This window comes from Drosophila erecta, unplaced genomic scaffold (assembly GCF_003286155.1).
Source record: "Drosophila erecta strain 14021-0224.00,06,07 unplaced genomic scaffold, DereRS2 tig00000055-arrow-pilon, whole genome shotgun sequence".
In the NCBI taxonomy this organism is placed as follows: domain Eukaryota; kingdom Metazoa; phylum Arthropoda; class Insecta; order Diptera; family Drosophilidae; genus Drosophila; species Drosophila erecta.
In genome coordinates, this window is record NW_020825200.1 from 15,314,091 (window position 1) to 15,333,634 (window position 19,544).

The 19,544-nt window shown below is 45.1% G+C and overlaps 2 protein-coding genes across 5 annotated transcripts; one reads left to right on the forward strand and one right to left on the reverse strand.

Moving 5' to 3' along the window:
• The first annotated feature begins 1,026 nt into the window (after positions 1-1,026).
• Positions 1,027-14,901, forward strand: LOC6541881 (Krueppel homolog 1). Of its 3 annotated transcripts, none has more exons than XM_015158995.2 (4): positions 1,027-2,231; positions 11,403-12,115; positions 12,227-13,584; positions 13,654-14,783. In XM_015158995.2, exons 2-4 carry the CDS (start codon positions 11,420-11,422, stop codon positions 13,970-13,972), a joined length of 2,373 nt encoding a protein of 790 aa, XP_015014481.1. In that variant the 5' UTR covers positions 1,027-2,231; positions 11,403-11,419; the 3' UTR covers positions 13,973-14,783. The 3 variants fall into 3 exon arrangements, with proteins under 3 accessions (XP_015014481.1, XP_001969978.1, XP_015014482.1); XM_001969942.3 differs by lacking the exon at positions 1,027-2,231 and adding an exon at positions 9,775-10,629 and having other exon boundaries at positions 13,654-14,901; XM_015158996.2 differs by lacking the exon at positions 1,027-2,231 and adding an exon at positions 9,775-10,184.
• A 538-nt stretch (positions 14,902-15,439) lies between these two features.
• Positions 15,440-17,802, reverse strand: LOC6541273 (prolactin regulatory element-binding protein). Of its 2 annotated transcripts, XM_026978426.1 has the most exons (5): positions 17,642-17,802; positions 17,249-17,572; positions 16,241-17,182; positions 16,018-16,180; positions 15,440-15,964 (listed from the first exon to the last, which is right to left on the reverse strand). In XM_026978426.1, the coding sequence occupies exons 2-5, from the start codon at positions 17,387-17,389 to the stop codon at positions 15,879-15,881; spliced, it is 1,332 nt and encodes a 443-aa protein (XP_026834227.1). In that variant the 5' UTR covers positions 17,390-17,572; positions 17,642-17,802; the 3' UTR covers positions 15,440-15,878. The 2 variants fall into 2 exon arrangements, with proteins under 2 accessions (XP_026834227.1, XP_001969979.1); XM_001969943.3 differs by having other exon boundaries at positions 17,249-17,795.
• Between the last annotated feature and the right edge of the window lie 1,742 nt (positions 17,803-19,544).

Consider the following 19,544-nt stretch of genomic DNA (forward strand, 5'->3'; position numbering starts at 1 on the left):
TTATACACGCCATTCTTTTAATATTGCCATTTTCATTTTTGTCAACGCTATCGTCGCCACAAAAGAAATCGCAGGTCAATACACTCCTTGTAATAACAAATGTACATAAAACAAAGTACGAATGCATTTTGCGGGTGGTTGGAGTAAATGCTGTCTGCGATTGGATGGCAGAGCGGCACCGAACATTTGAGCATGCATAAAATGGTTAATAGCCTTTATAACTATAAATTACACTTAAGAGGTGTAACCAGCTCCTATTGTTTGTTTTAACTGAATATTAAGCTAAGGAAAAGCTTTCCTGGAACCTTGATAACTTCCATTCGAATTTTGCTGCATTTGATATTAAAAATGTTCTAGGTAAAAGCCATACTTTCTTTACCTGTACATCCATGAGATAGCTCCATAAGAAACTATTACTTTTTAGGGATACAATTTCCTGGCTTGAATGTTTACATTGCAATTCATTTGGGGGTCAGCTATTTATGTGCATCTTCGATCTGTATCTAATCGAATCGATGAACCTTGAACGCTGACTGGCAAATCATCGGCTATCTGAATCGACCATACTCTTTGTTAACAAATCTGATGCTCGGACCATTCCAAGGGTATGTATGTATGTACATACGTCATCCGGCGAATTTGAGTGGGGCGATAAGAACGGGGAGCCGAAAGCCCAACGACAATTCAAAACGTCGACATTTTTTACGTGTGCGGCGATATCATAATAAAAATTTTATTGAGTAAGTTGAGCGGTGCTGCCCCCGTCGCAGTCGACGTCGCTGCCAGCAGAGGCAGCAACAACAATTGCGAATAATACAAAAACTGCGAAGGCGGCGAACCACCTTTATTAACTTATTTTGTGTGAGTGTGTGCGTTATGGCAGCTGCGGCAAATGCCGGTTCACGCAAACACAGACACACACACACACAGGCATAGGCATACGTCGCAGCGACTTTCGTTCTGCGCTGGCTGCGCAGTCGACGCCGCTGCCGACGCGAGCTTTGTTCTCGGCAAATTTTTCGGTTCTCGTATTTCTCGACGAGCAGGCAACGCGCACGGACGTGACGTTCACCGAATTTCTCGGGAACTTGGACCTCGAGTAGTTTTAGAAAGTTAATGCCCAGCAGCTGCGAATCGCAAAGAACCTAATCAAATCGTTAAATACTACCTACCAATCGATCTCGTTTGCCTTATGAAGTAGAAGAAAAGTGGTGGTCGTTTAGTGTTATAGTTTCCAACGCAAGTGCAATTTCTAAATCAATTTTTTACGTTGTGTGTACGTTACAACTAAAGACTGACAGCTCTGATATATCGGAAAGCCGAAATTAAGTTCAATTCCGGCGAGCTGACACAAAACAGAGGTAGGAAGTGCTAAGAATTAGTGAATTAGTATAGCTGTATAACGTTATGCATGTATGTATAGCCCGAATACTACATAACAACCTAGGTCAATACTGTTTAAAGTGGCGTGTGAATGAATGTGCGCAGAGATAACAATAACGATTGCTAGTTGCTCAGCAGATAATAAACACACACACACAGGCACACACACACGCACATCGGACCACACACTCGTGACTAGAACATATTCACGGAAATCGGAAAAGAACAACAAAAGCCAAAGCAAAAACAAACATCAGTGCTTCAGAGTCGAGTGCAAGAGAGCAGCACGATTCTAAACTTGAAACTAATAATTTTATAATATCAAAGCGCGAAGGTTGTGGACGAGTGACGAGTGGCTCGCCCGAAGAGAGCCGAGTGTACCCGAATGCCCGCACATCAAGTATACGTACGATCGCTTGCTCAGCGCCTTTCAGTGCTAGCTACCAGTGCCAGCTACCACCAACAATAACAATAACAACAACATTACTGCGAAAAACAGAACGGAAGACAGAAACGTTCCTCTTCTAACGGTCTCAGTGAATTTTGTAATTGGTCATCGGCGACTGCGAAAAGCAGAGAGAGAGAGTGAGCGAGAACTGTCGCTGCGAAAGCGATTACGGTTACGCGGCGCAGTGAAAAAGTGAAAAAGTTTAGGCGGAAAACACTTGCCTCTGGTCGATTTGCGTGTTTGGACGCGCGACTCCCTCAGAACTTGCGAAAAAAAAAGAAGAAAAATCGGAGAAAGAGCAGAAAAGTGATCACACGTCAGAACGCCAATTTGGATTACCTTTTGCAACCGAGGAGGACTTTTAAACTAAATTCTACGGATTTTATTGATCAATTTTATGGTGAGTTGGTTGCATATCGTCCACTTAAAATTATTGACATATTTAATATCAGTAAATTCTTATTACAATGTAGCATTTAGCTTCATTTATTTTTTAAGTTTTCGCCTATTATATTGTTCAACGTGTCGTATACGCAATACAGACGACTTCTCCTGAAAATGCTTCGAAATTTATGTACGTCAAACTAAATATGGCACGGCAATGATAAGCCCCGAAAAAGTATAACAACAGATCTATAAATACGCAATCAATACAAAATATCACACATACGCCCCATGATGCACTCCCATTACCGCATTGCCGTATCTCTTGGCACTTAGAAAATGTACCAAAAATACACCTCCACCGCTACTTTACCAGCTGCTTCATGGTGACTCAAAACCCAATTAGCTTAAGAATCGACCTTTTGAGTCATCATGACAATAGGCTAATATGAATCGTTCTAGGTATTCGCCACTTTTGATATTGGCTCTATCGATCCTCAAGAGGGGTTTCCTAAGCATTGGTGACTAATGTGATGATTCACTGTTTTTGGGTCTTAGCACTTGACAGGATCATGCCATCAAACTGTGATAGCGAAACCATATCAACGTTTACCAGAAGCCCCATAGAAAGGGAAATCCCTGGTGAACTGAAGCATTTATATTTATTATGCGATCGCAACTCTTCAAAATATTCATTGCGAATCGATTACATTCATACAAGGACGATTTGGGCAGTAACCAGAGCAGTAAATAACCATGACAATTCAAGTTGTTTATAGTTAGTATTCAACTTGCCAGTCATGATGGAATATTCAGATCCATAGCTCTGCCCAAAAATAACATAATTTGATGTTATCACACCTTTTATCAAATCATTTGCCAACTTTGTGTCCGAAGGTCAGTGCCAACGTCAGGCGAAAGAACGTTTATTTGAAAAGAAATCGGAAAGTAACACCGAGTAGAAGGTGGCGAAGAATTCTTTTCTGCTTTAATCTCGGAGAATTGATATTTAGGTATTTATGTTCACAGGAAATTGTCGCCGAATTGTCGCAGGGCACGAAAACAAAAATACCGATTATAGAGCAAGAAAAACACAATAACTTAATGCTGCCATCGCTATCGCGTCCATTGCCAAGCTGATTTGATTCAACTTTCTTTCTTTTCGAGCCGCGCACTGACTTGGGTTGTCGTAGCTGCGTTCATTCACGTTCCACCTGTTGGCCGAGCTCTTATCAAATCACTCTGGCGATATTAAAACGCTCGCTTGATGTGGGATCAGGTGCTTTATGAATGGTGCCGTGCTCAGATGTATGGGGCTGTTGTTGGGGTTGGGGTTGTGGATGTGGATGCCAAGATATATGGCCGATTCCCCGATTATATAGCTTATATGCTGCCAATTCGCCATAAAAAGTTGGAAGGCGGAAATGCTAACTGGTGATAGTGAGTTTTGGTCGATAAAGCAGGCGAAATACAATCGAATTGTATCTGCTTTGCCGCATTTGATACCTTTCAATTTAGCTATTGCAATCAATTTGAATTCAAAGTATTTTCTGTATCAACATTTCGTAAGTATTTCTTCATCATTATTCAATTATAATATTTCAGAACTGTATCTGTAAAGCATTCTAGGCATAACACGTTCGCCCTTTCTAATCGTACCGTTTTCTATCTTTGGACCTGATTGTATTCTGCAATTATTCTTAGTACCTTAGCCATAAACCAAATAAGCGATATATATAACTGGAAGTATTTTTAGAGCAGTACTCAGCATGAAAGTCGCTTGTTTCTGGTTATAAATGCGCAAACTGCGATCAAATATCAGCGAAAGCGAAGGCCTTATCTGGCATTCTCCGACATTCTCCGATTTCCTGCAGGCTATATAGCATTTCGCTATATATTCGCCATATTTTTTTGCCACATTTTGCGGCGATTACCATGTCACATGACCAACTCGTGGCAAAACCCTCGATTTTTAACTGATTAGGCGACCGACCTACCCTTTGCCTACCCCATTGAGTTTTATGTTGGAACGCCGCGGCAACAACTAGGGAGACTTTTGTAGCTCTGTATCTGTATCTGTAAATGTATCTGTACCTTTGGTAGATACACACAACGCACTAACTCGAGTCTCCAGGCCGAGGTATTCTAACACAAATGGGGAATAAAGCGAAAAAAGCCGGTTCGCAGACATGCGTAAGACCTGCGCCTATGTGTGCGTGCACGCGTATCTGTGTGTGGTGCCAAAAATGTCTGTATCTCTTTGGGCACCCCCATGGCTCCCCTACCCTGCCTCCTATCAAATACGCCATATTTTTGTGAATTTGTTACTGCTGCCGTTTTGGAAGTTCTTTAGGAGCGTTGTTGCTGCTATCGCTTGTTTGTTTATCAAGTTCGGGTGGCGTATATACATGCATATATATATGCATATATTTAGGATGTCTGTCCACTCGCCCGCCCCCTCTCGCCATTCCAATTGTTGCTCTTTTGATACTTTTATAAATAAAAAGTGTTGACCTTGGTTAACAAATTTTATAGCAGCTTATGTTCTCTTTCTTGGGTCTTGTTTCTAATTGCCGGTTCTGCCAAAATACCCCATACATACATATATTTTTTGTTCGGCAAAAAGTTTTCTATGGTCAGTGTCTAAATTATTGGGAACTTTTTGATATTATATTATACGAGTGTCAAAAACAGCATGATAAGGCTCTTTTGAATGGGAAAGAGAGCTGTGAATGTGTCCTAGACTATTGTTATCTATTAAAAATGCGAATAATAGTTGATAGGCTTTCTGCGAATTTAAATGTTTGTTACAAAGATTTCATCAGTTGGCGGAAATCGTTAAATACTATAAATATGATTAAATACATTTAGAAAATTCTTTGAAAGTCAGAAGTTGACCAATGAATAATTTTGGGAAATTCCGAAACTACAAAAGCTCGTGATTAAAGCGATTTTATTGGCAGCTCACTCTGACAAAGGCTAATTTCGAAATTCAAATGTATTTTAGGTTCAGCAATGATTATTCAATGTTCTTCATAAAAACGTTAAATTACTGTGGCCACATCATGGCTATGTGTGTGGCACACAGATACGCAAATTTGTACATAAGCGCCGTGCGTGTATGTGTGCACGCACACACATGCATAATGCGCGCTCGTTGCAGATGCAGCTGTGTGCATTTGAAGGCGAATTGCACGAGTGTGTTTGTGTGTGTGCAAAATACAGCAGCGATTATATTTGCCAAGTTCAAGGACAGGACTGCAGCGTCGCGTCAGCTTTTGACGCTGCTCGTTGGCTGTACACGCCACAGCTGAGCGCTTTCGTGCCGAGTGCTCACTGTACCGGGCTTCGCTTGAAGGCCAGTTACGCTGCTCCGAAATTCAAGTTCAAGGCATGGTGGCCGTCGATGGCCAGTAAAATGTGAATATTTCACAACAATGTGCTTTATGCAGAGCAGCTAGGTTAATCCAATAAAGTGCATTCGGAAACAGGGCTGCATTTCGAGCAAGTACTTTGCACGACTTTTGTGGTTAATGGCAATCAACCTGTCAAACTTGTTTTTGCCAAAAAATAACACACACATTCTCGAGCTTCTTTTGCCATCTTCAATGTATCCGCAAGATACACACCGCTTTCGGAATCTTCCGCTGAGTAACTGGTGTAGAATATAAATTGGCGTTTGATGTTTGCGGATCACGATCACTTGAATTCGACCAGTTCTGGCAACACGCCCCCAGAATGATGGGCCCTTCGATTTCGTTAGTCAGAGTGTTATCCGTAATGCCGGAAGCTTTCGGTTAACTTGTTTGCCTTTCCCTAATGCAGCTCCAAAAATATCGAAAGCTCCGGCACTCCCCCAAAAAACAAAGTTAACCCGAATGCGTGTGCCTGGTTATTTTTAATGTGTCGTAAAAACCGTGCTTCAATTTGGTTCCAGAACAAAAGGAACGAGTATGTAAAGTGAATTCAATCCCCCTTTCGGACAAAGAACAGAAAATTCGGCACGTAAAGGCGGCACTTGTGCATGCCGCCCCTTTGTTGCTTCTTTTTTTGGGATCTCTGCTCGTATTATTTATCGTACTTATTTTGGGGTTTTCACAAAACATTATGTATTGACTGTGGTTGCCCAGCTCCGATCGCATCTGTATCTGCATCTGTTTCTGTATCTGTATCTGTATCTCGATCTGAATCCCCGCCCCCTGAAAAGCAGTGTTTTTTGGGGCTTCTTGCGGCACCAAGACTCTCATACTTAATTTTTGGATCTCTTTTCTCTACACTTTTTGAAAAAATATCGCTGTGAGCTTTTTTCGTAGTTCGTTAACCCTTCGCTGGATTGAGGTTGCTCCGTCGCCAGCGACGTCGCTTGCCGCTGATGGCAGCGTTTTATCGAGCAGAATTAAAGTTGAAGCGGAAATGCGTTAGGCAATTCTGCAACTGCAGTTAAACCCGTTTTCGAAGAGGTTTCATTACTTTTGTTTCTTTTCTGATAAAATATATGTATGTACATATATAAATATAAATATTTTGCTATCCATCCTATTTAAAATCTTAGCTTCAAAATCTAATTAAATCCTTCAAAAAAGTATGCAATGCAAAATTTGCCTAGGCCTTGCACACACACACAGGCAGAGTCGTAGAAAAAGTTCGCCTGCAGCGCCAACTGCAGCGTCGACGCAGGCAGCGCGGCCGCAGAGTTCGACTGCACTCTCACACTCGCGTCGCAGCCGCAGCGACATTGTGTGCGCCGTGCCGACTCACCTCACACTCTCTTGCTGGCTCTCGCTGTTGTCTTGAACTTGAACTACACGTGGAGGGCGTGCATGGGTTTTCGACTCGCTCGTCGGGCAGCAGCAACACGGGCTGCCGTAAGGAGGTCGTGCGCGAGTTTTCGACAGCCTCACAATCAATGCGCGTGTTGGTTCGCTCTCTCGCTCTTCTTCTTCCTCTCTCACCCCAATCTCTCATTCTCGCTCTCTGCAATGAGTAAGCATGTTGTTTGCGGTGACTGTTGCAGTGACAGCAACGACACAAACAACAACGCCCAGTGGGTGGGTGGGGTGTTGGATGGATGGCCAAACGAAAGGGAAGGTTTCCTGGCTGCGCCATTTCTGTAGCAAGCGTTGTATGTACATATGTATGTATGTACATATAGATACACAGATGTTGAAACAGTGAAAACACGTCATTGGGAGGGGTGTCACTTCTGCAAATGTACATATGCTTGTGTTATCTGAATTCGCATTCTAGCGCTAGTATTCAATTTCGCCAACTAGCGCAACGTGAGATGGGAATATTACGCCACATTTGCCACCTTAGCGATTATGAAAAGTTCCCCTTACACACCCTCCACCCCCGCCTCCAGCATTCTCGCTCGCTGTAACTGTAACTCGCTGCCTGCCTGCGTGCGTGTCTTTGCTTTTTGACCTAGGCCAACCGCTGCCCCACGCAATTTGTGCGTGGCTCGTCAGCGGCGACGCAGACTGCGGCAGAGGCGGCGGCAGAGCAGCAGCAGCGCAGCCTAAGCTCAGACTTCGTGTCTAGACCTTCGCAATATAAACACAACACTAAAGTAGAATGTTAAAATTTCTAAATCTGGCATGTTCGCTCACTCATACAGCTCTCTCATGTTTTAGTAACGCTGTGTTCCATATATGTACAAAACCTATTTTGATTTCGAAATAATAATAGCAATTCCATTTGGACATTTTCAAAATTCGTAATATATATCTTTAAAGGCAAACCTACAATTTGTAGGCAGTTTAAAATTGTATATCTACGTGTATGTATCTATTTTAAAACTTGTATCATTTCTATCACTCGAGTCTTAATAGTCCAACTTTTATAATAGTGCTTTAGACTTTAAATAACAATTTAACCACAATTAAGGGTTATCAAAAAGCAGAAGGTGCAATTTTCAATTCTTCCAGTATATTTCGTCCCACGGAATTTCCAGTCCAATTTCATTCGTTCAATTTTTATCGCTGTTGATAGTTCTCGTGTGATAAGTCTGTCCAGAGCTCAAACTTTAGTGCACAATTTCATTGAGAGACTTCCTCTGAATTGAAAAACTGCGAGCGTGTCGTGTTTTATCGCCTTATCTTATCAGGCTCATCGAACCTCCGCTAGAATATGTAAAATTGAACCGCAGTCCTCCATTTGGAATGGATACTCCCGACGGAAGCAGAAATAAGTTCATAAACAAATCGGATTCGAGGGGGAGCAGCGGAGGGAAAAGCTTACAATTTGCTTATATTCAAGTGTTCAATGACCCCATCAAAAGTCCACAAAGAAGACACCAAAAACCAACACCGAATCCAAACCGCCCAAGTCAATGTATCTGTATCTGTGCGTATGTATCTCCACGTGTAAGAAAGCTACGTGTAAAGCGTCGAGTGTATTCTTGGAGGTAATCTTAAGGGCATTTAATTGAATTTAAAATAAAAATTTTTTTTTGTTTTGCTTAATAAGTTTGTATCTAGCTTTCGTACTGCCTGCTAAGCAACTTAACAGCAACTTTACTGATCTATCCAAACACGGCGATCACTTCCACCCAAGACCAGTTTCAAGTCGCTTTATTTCAGAGCTATCCCAACAAAATAACGGCACTTCAACTTTTCCGAGCCACAGCTGACCCCCTCCCCTCGTTTTTCCCGTTCTGGCTGCCCCCCAACTCATAAGAGATAAATGTATCTTTTCCCCCCCGAAATATTGTGTCGTTCGTACCTTCAGAAACTTTTTGGTCGGGCAGCCCAAAAGAGCACGAGCGCACGAATCGGGGGATCGGTGATCATTCTCTGCCCTTCCCCTCCAACCCTCCAACAACACCACACTCACTCAGAAATAGTTTTTGTGTCGAATGTTAATGAACTTTTGCGCTAGTTTAACGCACAGCCAGCCGAATAAACATCAGGCACAATAACAACGAAAGCCGATAAAGTTTTTTGAACCTGCCTTCACCGAAACTTTTGTATTTCAACATTTGCTTCTCGTGCTCATTCTGTTTTTTGGGAGGGTTTCTTATAAATGTTCGGTTGTTGAAGGTGGAAACTGGTCGTTGGCTTTCTATATATGGACTGCTCGATGGATCCCTGAGATTTTGTAGCCTCTAAACGCATAATTGTCAAAACTATAGTTAACTGGCATGCTAAGTGTGGCAAGCAAGTTGAACTTTGTTACTTTGAAAAATAATAACAATAAAATAATAACTGCGATAAGAACTATCAGAACTTATTGCCTAATTCGTTGCATTTATGGCTCAAAAGCTGGAATCTTATCAATAAAAACCCAACTAATTACATCACTAAAATGAAATCACTCAAGTTCAAATATTCCATACTTGTATACATGATTTCATTAAGTTTGAAATACAAAATGTTGCAGATGTCTTAGATACCAATAAAATTTCCCTGAACTCGGGGAAATTTTGATGGTCTGAAAATACTCAAACTCAAAAAAAAAACCACTCGAAAATTCCCATTGACATTGCACTCAAACATTTTCCAATTGAGGGAAATTTCGGATCTAATGGGACCATTCTTCTTGTTGGTGGTTGGTTTTTCCGTGACGGGGTTTGAGGCTGATTTTTCGGGAACTCACCCACCAGTCTCCGTTATACCATCGAACCGAAAACCTCGATAGCGGCGATGTGAACATAATCCGAATCCCATTCTACTCCGTTAAGTGTTGTTTGTACGGGTGTTGTGCGTGTGCGTGTATGTGTGTGTGGTCCACACCTCGAAAATGACCGACTTTTCAATGAACGATATTTTGAGATCATTCAGAAAAATGCGCATGAATAAGGGCTCGGGCCAAGGCGGTCAACACCACCAATACCGCAACCATCAGCATCAACAGCAGCCCCCGCAAAATATGCAGCACTACCAACACACCTATCCCGTGCAACAGTCGAAGGACTTGAAGAAAATCATCAAAATCATCAAGAAGAACCTGATCAAGGAGAAAATCACCCGTCAAATGAAAATCCTTGTCTAAAAATGTCTCGAAACGAGATAAATGAGATAAATGAATGAATAAATGTTAAGACTGCTGATAGACAAATCGAGGGACTGATACTGAAAAACTGACACAAGTTCTGCTAAAGTCTGATTTTGCAAACCCAAATCAATGAATAAATTTACAAGTATACACATTTAATAAGAACAGATCTCTACAAATATAATAAACCACACAATTAGACTGGCTTGCAATTGAATGATTGGACTTTAACAATCGGAAAGTATTATTAGGAAACATATGAAGCAGTAGCAAGATGACTGAAAGCAAGAATGATACGAAATCTTGGGCTCCCAAACAAATTTGGATCAAGGATGTTCTCAAGAAATCGGGCACTGAGTTGCTCGATATATCCAAGAGTCCGGCCAAGGCTGTTGCCACCAAGAAATCGCCGGCGAAAGGTAATTGAGATGCTTTTCGGGAAAGTTTCGACCGAAAAAGTTCCCTCACGACGCCATTTTGTTTTGGTATACGCAATTCTTGTTTTGGGGGAAGTGGTGGAGTTCATACTATCATAACAAAGAAAAAAAAGCACGACTCAGCGCGACTGAGACAGAAAGTGAGAGCGAGCAGGATGGCAACGGGAAATGCCGGTTGGAAACCGTACGATTCGTAGTGCTGTCTCCCAAATATCCCAAGTGGGACATTTTCGAGGCAGGGTTCTCAATGAAATTGTTCCCACTTCCTCTGGCTCTCCCTCTCTTGCGCCTTCCTTCGCTTTTCCTCCCCCCATAAGCTCATTGGGTTTTCACAATCCGGCAATAACAGAAAGTGCGTAGTATGAATTCACGGGGTGGGTTTTCCCCTTTACGCCCTTTTTGCTTTGGCTCTTAGGGGGCTTTTCCTAACCACCCGTATTGCACTTTCTATCTGCTTGCTGGTTTTTCCTGAGACGCAGAATCTGAATCGATGGGTGAAAAGGAGGTCGAGTTTATACTATGGTTAAGCTGGCTCTGAATAGCCACAAGAACCATGGCCCAACCAACCACTAGGATGTTAATATAGCTTACAAGTAGTTATCATATAAAAAAAAAGTATCTAGTTAATGTAGTTTTTTTTTTAATCAAATCTATTTAGGCCAACTTGGTTTAGATTTCAACCAACTATCTTGGTCAGGGATCCCACTACTTTTTACCGTCTCAAATCTAATGTGTATCCCTCTTCCCTCTTTCAGATTCAGCCACAACCAAAATGGTTTACTACTCCGCCAACCAGCTGCTCATAAAAACGGAACAATCTAGTCAGGCGCAGTTCTGCCTCCAGGTGCCGCCCCCATTGACGGCGACGACCACGAGCGTGGGCATCGGAGCACCGCCGTCCGGCGGCCAGCAGGAGCATTTCGAGCTGCTGCAGACGCCGCAGCAGCGACAAATGCAACTGCAGCTGCAGGACCAGCACCAGCAGGAGCAGCAGCAGTTCGTCAGCTACCAACTGGCCATCCAGCAGCACCAGAAGCAGCAGCAGCAGCAGCAACATGATAGTATTACTACCGCAGCTCCGACGGCAGCCACATCAACCCAGCGGATCAAGACAGAGGCCGCCGGCGGATTCCCAGCGGCGACAGCCATGGTGACGCAGGTGCGCAAGTCCAGCGCCGGCAAACCGCAGTTCAAGTGCGACCAGTGCGGCATGACCTTCGGCAGCAAGTCCGCGCACACCTCCCACACCAAGTCGCACTCGAAGAACCAAGATCTTTCCCTCAATGGCGCCGCTGGAGCCGGCGTCGCCGTGCCTGTCTCATCCGCGGCCATCGAGCTCAATGAAGCGGGTCTGCCGGTGGGCATACCCAAGAGTCCCACCATCAAGCCGCTGGCCAACGTGGCTGCCGGAGCGGATCCGTATCAGTGCAACGTTTGCCAGAAAACATTTGCCGTACCCGCCAGGCTGGTAAGTGTCCCCACACCGGGATTAGTTTCTATTAATTAGGCCTTCGGTAGATTGTGCATTCTATTTACGTATTATTGGACCACCAAATCATTGTGTATCCATCGCTTGCAGATCCGCCACTACCGCACCCACACTGGCGAGCGACCGTTCGAGTGCGAGTTCTGCCACAAGCTGTTCAGCGTGAAGGAGAACCTCCAGGTGCACCGGCGCATCCACACGAAGGAGCGTCCGTACAAGTGCGAAGTGTGCGGACGGGCATTCGAGCACTCCGGCAAGCTGCACCGCCACATGCGCATCCACACCGGCGAGCGGCCGCACAAGTGCTCCGTGTGCGAGAAGACGTTCATCCAGTCCGGCCAGCTGGTGATCCACATGCGCACGCACACCGGCGAGAAGCCGTACAAGTGCCCAGAGCCGGGCTGCGGCAAAGGCTTCACCTGCTCCAAGCAGCTCAAGGTGCACTCGCGGACGCACACGGGCGAGAAGCCCTACCACTGCGACATCTGCTTCCGTGACTTTGGCTACAACCACGTGCTGAAGCTGCACCGCGTCCAGCACTACGGCTCCAAGTGCTACAAGTGCACCATCTGCGACGAGACGTTCAAGAACAAGAAGGAGATGGAGGCCCACATCAAGGGCCATGCCAACGAAGTACCCGACGACGAAGCGGAGGCGGCGGCAGCGGCAGCGGCAGGAGCATCGACGTCCGCCGGCTCCTCCGCCGGATCGCCGTCCTTGCAAGGAGTCAGCAGCAACTCCGAGAGCAGCAACCACTCGCCGCCCAGCTCGCCGCCGGCCACAAAGAAACCTCGCCAGGCTCGCCAGCCGCGCGGTTCCAAAACCGCGGCAGCCACCCTTTCCATCCCAACCTCCTCGCCGCTCTCGCCCAGCTCGCTCAGCTCCACGTACTCGCCATCGGCCAGCAGCCTGGCCTCGCCTCCACCCACGTCGGCCCACTACCTGCCCGTCCAGATGGACGCGGATGCCTTGAGCCGGGACAGCGGTGTGTCCAGCGCCCAGCCCGCCCACAGCACCTATGCGGACGAGGAGCCCACAGACCTGAGCATGCAGCAGGTCCAGGGTCAGGTGCCGGAAAGCACCGTGGTCTACTACCAGGCCCCGCCGACTCTGATCGAGCTTCAGCCCCAAGCCGCTGGTCTTACCATTAATCCCGCCCTGCTCGAAGCGGCCAGCATGGCGCGTCGCCACCACGACAACGATGACCAGGATGAGGATGTGCAGGCAGCCGCCATGCAAATGATGCAGTTGCGTCGCGGCCACTGCTCCTTACCGCCGGCGGAGCAGGAGGCGCCGAGCCACCAGCCACAGGTTCCCACTCTGCACGTCAGCGATCTGGCCGCCAACTACGATGACACCCATGAAGCCACCGTGCTGATCGAGCACTTCAAGCGCGGCGATCTCGCTCGCCATGGGCTGCACAAGGGCTATGCACCAGTGCCCAAATATGAGTGAGTATTACCCTGCCGGATACTTGTTTTTCCTTTTAGAGTCATACTAAATCGCTTAATCCCCTTCAGATCCGCTCTACCCCATCCGGACATTGTGCGACGCTTGGAGGCGGCCATCGGCCTGCGGTCCAGCACGGAGTCGCCCGAACGGAGCTCCTCGCCGGAGAGCGACTCCCTGATGATGGCCGACCGGAACGTGATGACGCTGCCGCTGCGCAAGCGCAAGCACTACATGAACAAGGTCGACGACGACCAGGTGGATTCGGAGAAGGCCAGCGGCGATGGCGCCTCCGCCGCCAGTGGCGCCGCTTCCGTTGGCGCCGGGGATGGACCCGGGTCGAAGGTGATACGGATGAGCTCGGTCATTCAGTTCGCCAAGGCATCGTAGGGGTCCAAGGCCACTCCCCAATCAGCATTAAGACTGTCCAAACAAATTCTAACTGAAATTAGCTTAGGTTTTTTCTCTGGGGTCGTGGTTAGGCCTGGAAAGAAAACAAAGAGACGGATGGATATGGCAGAGAGATAGTTTTCAAGCAGCGAAAATGAAAATGCCAAAAGTATTAAAAAGGAAAAAATTTGTTTTAAAATTAATATTACCTCCTATTACGTTTTATTGGCTTGATCCGATTTTTGTTGAGTGTTTGATTTGAAAGTTTCCCAATATTGCAAAATTTCATTTTAGTTTGGCATAAAGCATATACACGTATGTTAGGTATAGTTTGTTTTCCTGTGTTGTCACTTAGTCAAATTGCAACAATTGGCATTATGCATATTAGGCATTAGCATAACTAAGTTAATTATATGTAAACGATCGATCACTTAACGACACCCAATCCCAAAACCGTACACAATAATAAGTTACGTGCATAATTCTACACACATATTAATGAGAACGAAAAACAAAGGCCATATTGGCGCTTAATATTTATACAATACCTATAATATAATACTTATTTATTATAAACTCTGCTCGCCAAACTTCTTCCTTCCCCTCCACCATTAGTGTCAACTAATCTTCGACATCATGTACCCATCATTTTATATGCATTTTATACACTGAATAAGGGAACACTGAGGAAAAGGATCGGTAACTTTAATTTTACACACGGAGAATATTGAACTGATAAACAAGAAGAACGCAAGCATAACTAGGTTTACACATTTTCAAACCAGAAGATAACAAATATAATTAAGAGCGTCAGCATAGTTTTTGTAAACGCAGAGTTAATACATAGTTTTAAATCGTAAAATCAAATATTGCATGAAGAAACGCAAATGAAATATGAAAGTCAATAAACAAGCGTGAAATAAACACAATCGTTGTATGCTTTTTCATTTCCTTTCGAAGGAAGCTTACCCACTTCGTTTTGGAAATACGAGATGAAGTAATTTGACTTAATTTGCTAAAGAAATTCTAATGGGTGTCAAAGGTCAATCACTAATATATGTTTCCTGTGCGTACCGGAAACTCATCACGATTCTCGACTAGCTAAACAACCGATTAGAGAACCTGGAGGTGAGCTCTGGAATCTGATCTCCCTGCCAAGCGGGAAACTTCGACGGATGCCACTTTCTGTGGGGTGAATTTATATATGCTGAGGGCAAAGAAGGAATTGCAACGCTTACATGCGAAAAGAAAGTATGTGATGGCAGAAATTGACTATCTTATCTTACCGTTCCCAGCCAGGAATGCTCCGGAAACCAACAGCATCAGACGATCTACTATGACTACATCCATAGATTCCATTCGGAGTCCTGCAACTCCTGCTCCTTTGAAAGGCAGGCTGAGTTTTCGGCTCGAAATCCTGCCAAATTTCCAACACTCGTCACTGTGCCATCGAATAAAAAACGAAACTTCATGACTGAATGCATTTATATATCATTCACTTGTGACTGTAAGAATGGTGTGCTTAACGCACCACAGTTCGATTAGCTAACATTTTGATTATAAAAATGGTTTTACAATTCATCTGACTGCTTTTACTAGTCAGTATTTTGTTGTTTGCCTTCGTATAAGTGAAATATCAATTAAATTTAAAAAACCATGTACAACGGGCAGAGCTGCCAAACGAGCAAGGCTAGAGAGATAAGCAAATTATGATACAACTAAGCGAACATTGCAATTAGTATAAGAGATAAGGCAGCCGGCACAAACTATACACTTAAACTAATTAACATGATGGAGGGTGGGACGACGCGAAGTGCAGAGGGGAGTTGTGGCTTATTGAAAATAACTAAACCCTGTTTACAAACTAATAATGCAAGTGTATCAACTCTCTTCTGGCCATTGAACATCAGATGCCAATGTATGAGCACAGCACGAACACGGCGAAAATCATGACGATCAGAAAGGCGATGGCAATCCAGGCGGGGATTGTACCTAAAAGAAGGTGGCAGTGAGATAATTTCAAAGCTGGCTCGATGATTGCTTACGCCTTTGGGGCAGACTGTGGATGCAGACTTTGTTGTCCACGGAAATGGACAGAACGGCTGCCTCCGTGTCACTGGAGATGGGCGGTCCTTCCTCATTGGTGATAGGCAGGAACTGGAGGCCAGTTACGAACATGGAGTGTGCATGGGGAATGTGGAGCACGCGCTGCAAAAACAAGACCGGGTTAGACATGATGGTACAGTGTGATCACCAGCCACTGCTCACCTGCAGACTGAATGCAATGTACATGGATACGCTGCCCGAGAACATCGTGCCGACGGCCACGAACCGACCGTCGTCCCGCACCGCCAGTGACGACAGGCTTTCATCAATGGCAACAGCCTGTCGCAGCTGCCCGCTGGCACAGTCCCAGTGCTGCAGGAAGCCACGCTGCTTTCCCACCTTGCCCAGCGGATTCGCAATGGTAAAGAGGCGGTAGTGGTCCTTTTGCGCCTCCACGGTTCCGTAGCGGCACCGCTTGAACAGGTACTTGGCCCCCTCGGGCGTTTTCCACTGCAGTTTGTGTTGCAGTTGGCCGCTGGCCAGGTCCCACACCAAGCCCTGGGCATCCTTGGAGATGCTGGCAACCAGCTTGCTGTCGGGACTGAAGTCCAGGTCATCGATCTCCTTGCTGTGTGCCGCCAGCTCGGCGGCCAGCGTCATCTGGGGGAACGTCCAGACACGCAGCTTTCCGTCCGTGCCGCCCGTGGCCATTAGCCGGCCGTTGCCGCTGATGCGCACCACGCGCTGCAGGGGCTCGGCGCCCTTGAGGAAGTCCGTCTGGACCACATCCGCCGCCTGTATGTCGAAGTGCAGTCGCTGAAACTGCCGCAATATGTCGGCTGTGGACAGGGGTGGCCTATGACCGTTGGCCACCGGCTCCACACCCGAGTGCGCGTTTCGCTGGCGCAAGTTGCCGTTCTCATGCGGCCGCTCTTCCGGAGCAGGTTTTCCGTCAGCGACTCCGTTTCCATTGCCATCCTCCTCGGATTGAACGCGCGGCTGAACGTAGTACATCTGGCAGTGCGCCTCCTGGCCGGCGCACAGGTAGCCCCTCCGGCCGCCGTTGCGCACCGCGAAGTTCATCACCACATTGGCGCCGGTCTCATGGCGCAGCACTTCCTCCGCGCAGAAGTGACTGCCATTGTGGTACAGTTCGTAGATCTCCTGGAAAGAAGAGCCGTTGCATTAGAGACATCCAAAGATGATGGCCAGAGCGAGTTCGGTTCTTACAAAGCCGTTCGCCACTCCCGTCTTGCTGGAGCCACCGCCTCCGGCCACCAGAATGTGGCGGCTGGTCAGCATGTCCACCGCGTACAGCGGGAAGTTCACGCGGGCCAGCAGGCCGTCGCTGGGACGGCGGGTGTGGGCCATTATCAATAATATATCACAATCGACCGTGCGCCGGGGGGCGGGGGGATTGGGATTGGGGCTGGAGTGATTGACTCGAGTTTATCAGCTCTGGCCGCTGGGCAGGCACATCTAATTGGGTCGACCGCTGGCAAACTCCGGCTGTCCAATTGTCTGGCTGGCAATCGTGGATCGCTTCAGTGGGCGCTGCTCATGGGTAGCTATATAATTACTATGTGTTTGGTACCGAGAAAGTTGTCTTAAAAATCCACGTACACTGAATAGCGGTGGCAGGGCGAGCTATCGATACATCGATAGACATGGATAGATGGATGGTGCTGGGTGCCATAGCAGTCGGCTGTTTTCGGCCTCCGAGCAGGGCTGCCAGACCGCTGCGGTGCTCGAACAGCTGCTGGAACTCAACGCTAACAGCTGGAAATATCAAAATATGCACAGCTGCTCCCTAATCGATAGTTTCATCGCATGAAGCTGCGGCCTGATCGATAAATAATCGGCAATAGATAGATCATTTGAAATTCAGCGCATAAGACTTATCGTTATAGCTGAATATTTGTTAAAAATTTGTATGCTTGTAGAGATTCAAGTATATATATATATATCACCCCGTGCATTGTTCCCAGTGCCTTGTACAGCGAACAACGTACCCTAGCTTGTACCTTGCCGTACAAAACACCATGTACCCTGTACACCGTACCTTGTGCAAAGTACCCAGTACCTAGCCAGGTACCCTGTACCCAGTACCCGGTACCTGTATTGTAGGCTTTTTGATCGATGTAGATGTTGTTGTACTTGTAAAAACATCCAATTTAAAAAAAATTATAAGCTTGAAAAAATACGTTTTTTTCCAAGTGGAACAAGAAAATATCATTTTTCAGGATTGTCATTGATGCGGTGGAGCTCAGCAGTGGTCTTCCTGGTTCTTTGTTGTGGAGCAGATGACCTTCAATCACTGGTGGGCGGCACAAAGGCGGCTCAGAAGTCATATTCATGTACTCCTTTACGTGGGAGTTATGTACATACATACATACGTACATATGATATCATACAAAGGTGTGAAACGTGTTGAACGAGTTATTGTTCAAATCTGCAGCATCTCAAATTCGCTCTTGGGTGTTTCTTATTGCTATTTTCTGACTTTTGTCACCCCTTTTGCTAACTTTATCAGCTTTCAATTACGATTTTCCATCAATTTTCCCAAAGGCTGTATTTAAATTTAGAGCCTGTTTTAATAGCCGTCGAGGTGAAAACTGTCTACTGCCGATTGTCTACGCACCTAAACTAGTTTTTTTATAACTATGTATTTTCATAGTGCGTGAACAAGTTTTTCCGGCACTTTGATCAAATTTCACTTTTTATCAAAGTCAAGGTGGCTAAAATGATTTGTCAATTTGGGTAATCTGAGTGAAGAGTGCACTTTCATTTTTAGACATGGTATTTGGTAAGAACTTTTTTTAATTACATACATATGTAGTTTTACTTATTTTAAGAACACAAAAATTATGTACTGAAATACGCGAAGAACACCATATATGTACATACTTATACCATTTACAATCTAATCTAAAAACCAACTTAAGTAACTCGAAATATGTACATAATAATTTTTACAAGTAATTACTTTCATTTTGAACAACAAAGTAACAAATAGGAGAAAAAAGTATTTTCTACACAATTGGTATATGCTATTTTGGATAATTGAATTTGCTTGGAACCTTTGACATTCAAAAAGACATACATACGTTTGTAAATATAAATATAAATTAATATAATAAATAAATAAATATATAAATACATCTACATAGATGATCAAAATGTATCATCTTATATATGTATATGCATATGTATATTTAGATATACATAATTATGTACATAAGTAGACTATATACATAAGCTTGGATGAAGAAGACTTGATCAAGTTCGTTGTGCTTGTGTAGAAGCATCACAACACTTATTGGTAATTATTTGGCAGTTTGGGGCCTAACTTTTGCGACCTAACGAACTTTTGGGGCGTACATACATAATAAATTCAAAAATATCATTTGAATTGCAACCGACGAAAGAAAACAAACAGAAACAAAGAGACGCACTGGCGCCATCTCTTTTCCACTCGCACAGCTTGCCGGCCAGCAACAACAACGAAGCACAGCTGGCGCCCACC

What these genes read in the sequence shown, in the direction of transcription:
- LOC6541273 (XM_026978426.1), bottom strand. Translation starts at nt 17,389, where the DNA reads ATGGCCCACACCCGCCGTCCCAGCGACGGCCTGCTGGCCCGCGTGAAC. An exon ending in ACATTGCATTCAGTCTGCAG is followed by an intron (nt 16,181 to 16,240) that starts GTGAGCAGTGGC and finishes TTGTTTTTGCAG; the next exon opens with CGCGTGCTCCACATTCCCCA. An exon ending in CCACAGTCTGCCCCAAAGGC is followed by an intron (nt 15,965 to 16,017) that starts GTAAGCAATCAT and finishes ACCTTCTTTTAG; the next exon opens with GTACAATCCCCGCCTGGATT.
- LOC6541881 (XM_015158996.2), top strand. Translation starts at nt 9,956, where the DNA reads ATGACCGACTTTTCAATGAACGATATTTTGAGATCATTCAGAAAAATG. An exon ending in GATCAAGGAGAAAATCACCC is followed by an intron (nt 10,185 to 11,402) that starts GTCAAATGAAAA and finishes TCCCTCTTTCAG; the next exon opens with ATTCAGCCACAACCAAAATG. An exon ending in GCACCAGTGCCCAAATATGA is followed by an intron (nt 13,585 to 13,653) that starts GTGAGTATTACC and finishes AATCCCCTTCAG; the next exon opens with ATCCGCTCTACCCCATCCGG.